At 46.5% G+C, this 8,389-nt stretch overlaps 1 protein-coding gene across 1 annotated transcript; it reads right to left on the minus strand.

The window, feature by feature from the left end:
• Nucleotides 1-1,354: 1,354 nt before the first annotated feature.
• On the minus strand, nucleotides 1,355-6,677 carry BOD1 (biorientation of chromosomes in cell division 1). Its single transcript, XM_069772800.1, has 4 exons — nucleotides 6,384-6,677; nucleotides 4,836-4,960; nucleotides 2,803-3,003; nucleotides 1,355-1,578 (listed from the first exon to the last, which is right to left on the minus strand). Exons 1-3 carry the CDS (start codon nucleotides 6,612-6,614, stop codon nucleotides 2,805-2,807), a joined length of 555 nt encoding a protein of 184 aa, XP_069628901.1. The 5' UTR covers nucleotides 6,615-6,677; the 3' UTR covers nucleotides 1,355-1,578; nucleotides 2,803-2,804.
• Between the last annotated feature and the right edge of the window lie 1,712 nt (nucleotides 6,678-8,389).

The following is an 8,389-nucleotide window of genomic DNA, read 5'->3' on the forward strand; positions in this document are numbered from 1 at the left end:
CAAACTTACTGCAGTGAAGTTCACAGAGCTCTCTGGTAAAGGGTTTAAAATGCCAGATGTTCCGTCATCTCCATTTCTGCATATAACTGTGTTGAGAAGTACTATGCAAAATAAGTTAGCTACAAGATTAAACCACAGCATCAATCTTCCCTACAAATTACCCAGCTTGAAAAGGGAGCAAAGTATAGCTGGGATTGCATCTGTTCACATACAAGGTCTATGGGTAAGGCTGTAGTTGAGGTATGTAGCCCATAAATAGCAAGGATTCAAACGTTGTTATTCAGTGACATAGGCAGTTATTAGCTTCTTAAAAGACTGCTGTCTGAAAGGGAAAAAAAATTTGAATACCTCCAGCCTACTGCCAAAAGTGCATTGTTTTCACAAGGCTGAACATGCCTTCACCATCAGTAGCACTAGACTGAACTTACTCAGGATTTATAGCTCATAAATGATGTGACATAAAGTCAGTTCAGTTCTTTGATACTTTAGATTTTTTGAGAGACCTATATGGAGAGGAATACTAATATCAGTCTTATTTCATGATAACTTCTACTAACAACCCCATGTTGTCAGACCTGGATTCATCTATGAACTGTGTAAGGTCACACTTCCATTAGGGTTCCAGCAATTAGGAGTCCTGGATTTCTTTAAAGTAGTTTTTCCTTAAGAAAAAAAGTTCTGAAAAAGCTAGGAGTCAGAGATGCTTTTTTGATGTCTTTTATTGTAAAAGGTATGGACATTTGCTGGCAGAATACTTGATCACATTCTCTACTTGACTGTCATCCAGAGGACACTGCATGCATTCAAGCTGAAAGCATAGGACAGTTTCCACTAGGCACCTGAGAAATTTCACAGGAAAGAAGTCTTTCAAGTTGAAAGAGACAAGTTTCAAACTGATCACCTACTTACTCTGGTGCCCTTTGCTTCCCAGAGTTACCTGGGAAATAAGAATTAAATCAGCTATAGTCATAGCCAACTGTAAACATTTTCCTGCAATGCAACAGAAATTATCTAGATAATTGATCCTGAAGTGTTCTTTCCAGTTTTAAACAGGAAATGTCTTTCCTAAATCAGGCACTGCAATGAGTTACACCTGACTTGGCACCTACTACTCAATGCTGTGTTATGCAGCAGAGATGTATGATGCTTCTTCTCATCTGGCTTATATCAAAGAAAATCTGACAGCTCTTGGTCTCCCAGCTACTACCCCACCCCCCAAAACATCTTTCTTCCCACTCCCAAGCCTAGTATCATCTCAAACCACTTCCCTACTCCCTCCAGACGAGCCAACTCCCTTTTTCTTCCCAAACCCTTGCCTGAAGGCATGACTAACAAGTATACATGCTGCTCTCTGTATTGCAGTTAATAGCAAAAATATCTTCATACTTTGGCTGTCCCTCCACATGCAGAACTCCAGGTGCATCTGAATTTCACCGATTTCAATGCCTTCCCACAGGTCTGATAAAGGTTAATCATCTTTGGCAGACAGCAATCCTGCACCAAATGGAACAAGTAATCCATTGCCAATCTAACAGGACACGTATTTTGCAACTGCAGCTGCTTAGTATCAGGAACTCACTGCAAGAAAAAAGAGAATTTAGAGGATGGCACCTTCACAAGGAAATGCATTTGAATAGAGAATAGATTAGAATATATTAATTAACAGCTGCACTTAACTGCAGGTTATAATGGACTTTAAACTACTTGAACAAGACAAATGCAAAGATATATCAAGGCATTAAGGCTGCAAGTCACAGATAACTAAATAACTCAGGATGATACTACAGGCACTTTCACTTCTACTATTAAGTTAAAAATGCTAGTTGCTCTAATCATTCCAAGCACAAGAACAGCTATTGCAAGTTACTTATTCCTTCTTAATAAATCAGCTGCAGATTATAAGGAAAATTTTTGCTTTCAGAAAGCCCTAGCAGATAGAACAAGTCACAATTAACTTCCTTTCATGCAGTATGGTTTTAAGTTCCCCAGCAAAGCTGCAGATTGAAATTTTCCATCAAGATAGTGGTTCCTCAGTAATGTGCACACAGGCCTCAATATTCAAATCAACGTTAAGATACAGGGCCTTAGCAGAGATGGGTGCACAGTCATTTGTGTTAAGACAGAGTAGCAATTATAGCCCCCTGAGGCCCCTTGAGTTATTTTGATCACAAAAGCCAGAATGAACATGTTTGCAACAAAGACACCCTCAGTCCTTTCAGCTGGAAAGATATAGGTTGCTCTATTTAAACCAGTCAATTTGGAATGAACAGTTATTCACTCTCAGAGACGTTACCCTTACTCCAGCAGTGAATATTTCAGTCACTAACAATTCAACACCCCAGTGTATGTTCTAAAGAAGAGCTATCTAAAACTTTCAATGCTAAAGCACAATAACTTGTCACCACTCTACTTTCAGCTGTATTTCAGTAAAGGATATATATTTTTAATCCATTTGATATTGTTCTGAAAGCTATCCAGCCAATTCCACGTCAATCACTGCTGGATATGCTTTACTGGAATAAAAGGCCTTTTGGCCTGATCCAAAACCAGCACTGGCAGAGTCCACAGTGTTCCTTGATAGCTGTTTTACATCATACCTATGTCTTCAGTCCTAACATATTTTTAGCAGACACTTAAGTGGAAGCAGCTCAGATGACTGTCTGACTTTGACAACACGCCGATGATCAAAGTGTCCTCCCTGTCAAGCCAGGAAGAATACAATGCCTTCTCTATCTTGCATTATACAAACTACAGAGATGAGGTACATGAAAAACGTAAGTAGTAAGTGCAAAGACACAAGACCTTTAGGAGGCATCCTGAGATGGAGCAGGAGGATCCTTATTCTCAGGCTCTGGAGGAGGAGCTGGCACACTTTCCTCTTTCTTTTGTGCAGCCAAAAATTCATGAATCGCCCTCTCTATCTGGGGCCTGAAGATGTGGTTTAGTTTTGGATCCACCACCTGAGAAATAATTCTGTCCACTCCAGCTTCCAGCATTCCTGACCTTGAACAAAGACAAAGGAGTCATTCAGCTCCTCTGAAAAACTTCTCCCCAATCTCCTCCAGTAATTCTCCAGAGCCCTCCTGTCAACTGCAATTAGCATTAACATGGTGAGAACTGCAGCCCACTCAGTAGATCCTTAACAGGGAGCTGTTTCAATCACCTAATTCCCCCAACCCCCTCTCACTTCTCCCTACAGAATTAACAACTGACATCTGGTCTCCCAGGTACTTAAATGACATGTTGGACAAGAGCCACTTTAATAAGGCTCATGTGGAAATGAGGTCAACATGAAAGCAAACAAACACATTTTGGCACAAACAAGGGAAACAAGCTATTCTGAGGAGGAGGGCAGGTGAGAGCACAGTCTTTTTTTTGGCTGACTGGAGGGAGAAGAGGCCTGCCCCCTAATAACATTACTGTCACTCACTCCTTGTAACTGTTAGTCTAGACAGATGGGTATTAATTATAAAAACAAGCACATGTAGCACACAGCAAAGTTTCTGGAACTGAACACTAGTAATTGAAGTGACTTATTACTTCAGGGGCTGTGTCAGACTCTTGGATTGTGGGGCACAGGCTGTCTAGAAGGCTTAAGTCATGTCTGCAAGGGAGCGGGGCACAGGAAATGGAGACATTGCCTGGCACTCAGAAAAGGAGCCACAAGACTAATAAGGCCGTGAATGCTGGTGAGCGAGTGGGTGCAGGGTCATGGCACATCATGTCACCTCCAGGTAACAGCACACGTATATGTGCATGCAACAAAGGGCATACACATCTTGACAACCTCAGCACTCAGTCTTGCAACCACAGGAGCGACAGGGACTCTTCAAACTCCCTAATACTGTGTGTCTATTCTTTATACTAATGGCCTACTTAAAGGGAGCACTTTACATTCTTCTCATTACAGGCTCTCTGATACAATTTTCAATTGTCCGCTTCATTCTAGTGGTAGAGTAACATGAAATAAGAAGAAGCATTAAGTGACAAACATGTCTCAAGGATTCCAAGATATGAAATTCTGTACTTCCAGTGGACACCCCCTTCTCTAATTACAGATTAAACAAACTAATGTTACATGCTAATGATTTACAGGTTCTATCAAGTGCTCTGAAATAGTTTCTTCTGTGTGTGAGATGTTCTAACAGCTTTCCTTGTAAGCATAAATGCTATTATCGAGTTCCCTACTGCCCCTCTCCACAACTTTTACTATGAGGTTTTTATCCATGACTTTTAGTCAAACAAGCTAAGGGTCATACTTCAGACTGAAATGAGTTAGCAGCAGGAGATAATAAACCAAAACCTCTAAGCACCATAGTTTAAGCCGGCTTTCCTGCCATGCTGAAAATGTAATATCTTAAATAGTTGTACAAAAGCTACCCTCTGCTGCATGAAATCAGGCTAGCCCAGCTTGATTACTGCCTGCTAGTGGTTGGAGTCTACTTAAGCTTTGGCATCTTCAGGATTTTTTTCTTTAAGTGATGTAGGCTTTTCTCTAAAAATAGAGATCAAGGTCATTCAGCTCAGCACATCAGGCACAGTTTTGGTAGCAGGCACAGTTTTGGTTATTTGCAGCAATAACTTTGCTAGGTAGCAAATATGAGTACTTCAGCATGCTGCTCAACTCATGAAAATACAAATTTTAGGTAAAGCAGAAAGCATTTTAATCAGAGTTAAGACTGCATCCACTATTACAATGAAACTCAGGAAAGCACAGCAGAAAGTGTTGTGAAAAAATTAATTCTACAAATTCTTATTTGACTTGGGTGATAAGGTAGTTATATATTACTTATCAAATAGCATTACCACTATTTTATAGAATGTTGCTTACTTACTGAATCACACTCTGCCTCAGCCCATTTCGTAACTGGTTTTTGTTCATTGTTGGATTCCACTCCTGTTTGTCCAGATGGGTCGATACAAAGTTGTCTACTTTCTGCCTCAAATTTTGATACGCTGGCTAAAAAAAAAAAATAAAAAAATAATCCAGCTAAACAGCTAAAAGATCTCAAAACAATCCCCTGCCAGAGTTCTTCATAGTACATCTTTTGTCATGTACACTACTGTTCTGTTGTCTGTATTCTCCATCCTTTCACTGTGTGGACAAAGGTAAGCTTGTTTTACCTGAGAACACAACAGGTAATTGCAAAGAACAGTTGGTCAGAGTGCTATTACAATAATTTAAATAGCTGGATAGATTGGTTTTAAAATTGTTGTCTGCTTGTAATATTACTTAGTGAAATGCAAACTGCCTGTGCAGACAGGAGTTGTTTAAGCAGAGTTCCTGTTGTCTGGAAACCCTCTATCACAGAATTCCTAGGAAACTGGCTGAGTAATATTGTCACTAACAAAGAACTTTATTATTTGCTTTTGTGACACTAACACAGAAGATAAGAATTATGTGGGTTTTATCAGTGGAAGCTTAATTCCAGTGAACAGGAATTGAACTAACAAACCCATATAGATACATAGGACCATCCAGATCCTGGTACCGTGCAAGGAAAGGACAAGAGCGTGGCAACATTTGAATTTCAGAATTTGATATGCAGATGGGATGATGAATGAAAGGGTTGGTAACAGACGTGCAGTGTCTGCCCTGGGCAGCGTGTATCTACCCTGACAAAGCTGCTCTGGCCTACGGCTGCTCTGTGCAGATGACCTGACAGTTTCAGAAATGGTTTTGTGACAGCTGCTGGACTGGCCCAGAATGACAATTGCAGGTCCCAGAACAGGACTCTTGCTGAAGGCGTAAAAGTTTGTGAAAATAAACCACCAGTGTTTAATTTTGACAGGGCAATTGTGAACAACCCAACTTTCAATACTGCCAACAAATATTCAGGAGCTCGTGTTGTGACTGAGGAAGAAATCCGTTTCAAACAACAGTCTGAGAACACCTACTCGAGAAAGAAAGGTTAAACGTTTGTTTTGGAAATGTGGGGATTATGCTCGAGAGCAGCACTATCCTTATGGGAGACTGTTTTCCTAATAAGGCCTGGGCTAGAAAATGGAAGACCGAGCCTATTCTCTGGCCCGTTTCTCCTCTGGAGCGCTGCTATCGCTTCAAGCCAGGACCACCTCCAGGGCAGCCTGTCCGACAGATGCCGGTCGCAGCGGGGGCATAAAACCCCACCGACCGAGAGAGCGGCACTGCAGCTGCCGCACGCCATCCTGGCCGGCCTCCCCCAGCCCCGAGGGCGGGACGCCGAGGGGAGAGAAGGGAGGGGATGCGGGTGTCCCTTCGGCCAACGGTGGCCGGGTTCCAGGGACGGTGGCCGCGGCTCCGGCCTGGGGAAGAGACACCGGCCGCGCCGCCCCGGCCTCGTCCCGCCGGCGAGCCCCGGGGGCTGCCCGGCAGCCGCGCCCGCCCGGTTCGGCGGCACTACCTTGGTGTCCACGTCGGCCAGGCAGTCCCGGCGGAAGCCGTCGAACAGGCCGCGGCTCTTGAGCTGCTCCACGATGATGGCGATAAGCTGCGCGTCGCCGGGCGGCAGCGAGGCCGGGTCGGTGGCGCCGGGCCCCGAACCGGAGGCCGCGCCGCCCGCGCCCCCTCCGCCGCCCGCTCCGCCGCCTCCCCCGCCCGGGGCGGCCCCGCCGGCGCCGCCGCTCTCGGACATGGCCCACGGCCTGCGCCCGGGGCCCGCCAGCGGCTGCGCCCCGCTCGCCCGCGGCCCCCGGCACCGCGACCGTCGCCGGCGGCGCGCCGCGTTCTGCGTAACCGTGGCGCGTTGCATCACGGGGAGGGGAGTCCTCCACAGGACGGCCCGTTATAGGCCGCGGGCCGCCGATCGGCATGGGAGAACTACAACTCCCAGGGTGAGCCGCGACGGCGTCCCCACAAGGCAGCGAAGGGGCGGGCGCCTTGCTCTTGCGATGCATCTTGGGAACTGTAGTTCGCCTGGGGGGACCGTGCCGGCCTCGCCCCGCCACCTGCACCAGCGGCCTGTGTGGGGAGGGGGCTGCCCCGGCGGGCAGTTTGGTGGTGGTGCCGCTGTAGGCCCGCCAGGTCGGTCACAGGACGCTGCGCACACAGACCTCTGCTCCCAGAGTCCACCCGGAGCGGAGTTAGGCCTCTGCTCCGTGGGTGCTGTGTTTGGGGCAGAGGGCCCCGGGTTTACCTCAGCATCATGCAGGCCCCTCTGGATGTGCGGCTCGACGGTCTGCGATCCCTGTCCCAGGGAGGCTCTTGGGCTCCCCAAAGGATTTCTGCCCAGTTCCGACTTCGGTGCGTTTTTCAGTGGTGTAGTGAGGACAGCGCTCGTGTGAATTCAGAAAAAATATCGATTTGCGTGAGATCATCCTGGATTTCCACCGGGACCTGAGTGTCATTCGTTACACCACTAGCAAAGGAAGGGTAACGCCAAAGGCCTACCCTAATACCGGTCCCTGCAGAGTGGATGAGCAAGGGGGCCTCTGTTAAAGGTGTTTTCTCGGTTGTGCATGCTTAGACTGTCAGTGTCGTTTATTGTTCATTGTTCTGATTACATCTGCCAGCTACAGGGTATAAATTCTATGCATTAGTTTTATTTCTGCCTCAGTCACTTTGTAAAGAGGAATGGATCTCATTAGGATATTCCCATCCTAATGCAGGAGGACAAGCCGTGGGTGAATGTAATACTCCAATCCTCCACAAAGATGCACTGTACAGGTGCATCCTCACCTTTCTTTTTGTATACTGCTTGAACGAGCAAAAAGATTGCAATGTTTTGTGTGCAACACATTGTCCTCCTCTACCTGATTAAAATTCAGCAGCTCTAAGAAGCGGCGTAAGCTGTCCCTTTCCATCTGGCAGCTTTGAGGAGGGAAGAGGGGAAAATGGTAGTGTGTACAGAGCCTGAGCTTTACACTGACAAAAGCATCCTGTGCAACTGTCGTGTTCTGCAGAGACATGCGAGGGCTCTCCTGCTGGAGTGGAAAAGCTGTCCCTCCGGCTGGATGCCTTGTCACTGTCACTAGTCCGTGTTGGTTATCTCAAAGTCTGGTATAAACCGCCGCCACGACTCGTCCAGGCACTCAGAAGTATCCGTGGAATCACATTCCTGCCTGACAGCTGCCAGCGGCCCTTTCTCCCCACCACTTGTGACCAGCTCACAACAGCATGGAGTTTGCTGGCATCGCGCTGGTGCAGGCGCTGTCCTTTCACGTGAAGATAACCCCGGGTAGGAATGCACGAATCTAACTGCCCTAACGCCCTGCCCCAGTGAGGTCCACGGGGATGTGTTACTTACTGTTCGTTCGAGCCCTGTGCTGATGCGGTACCTACAGCAGCATCGACAGGACTCGCCGGGGACTTCTCCAACCAGCATGCAAACATTGTTTTATGGGACAAAAGTCTGGCATGAGCCTGCAGCTCCTCGTTCTGTATTTTTTAGGGGACACGGCCCTGACTCCT

This window comes from Haliaeetus albicilla, chromosome 27, assembly GCF_947461875.1.
Source record: "Haliaeetus albicilla chromosome 27, bHalAlb1.1, whole genome shotgun sequence".
Taxonomy (NCBI): Eukaryota; Metazoa; Chordata; class Aves; order Accipitriformes; family Accipitridae; genus Haliaeetus; species Haliaeetus albicilla.

Bases quoted from the DNA above. Each gene is read 5' to 3' on its own strand.
- BOD1 (XM_069772800.1), bottom strand. From the start codon at position 6,614: ATGTCCGAGAGCGGCGGCGCCGGCGGGGCCGCCCCGGGCGGGGGAGGC. The intron at 4,961-6,383 runs GTAGTGCCGCCG...TTTTTTTTTTAG, and splicing joins TGGCCGACGTGGACACCAAG to CCAGCGTATCAAAATTTGAG. The intron at 3,004-4,835 runs GTAAGTAAGCAA...TCTTTGTTCAAG, and splicing joins CTGAGGCAGAGTGTGATTCA to GTCAGGAATGCTGGAAGCTG.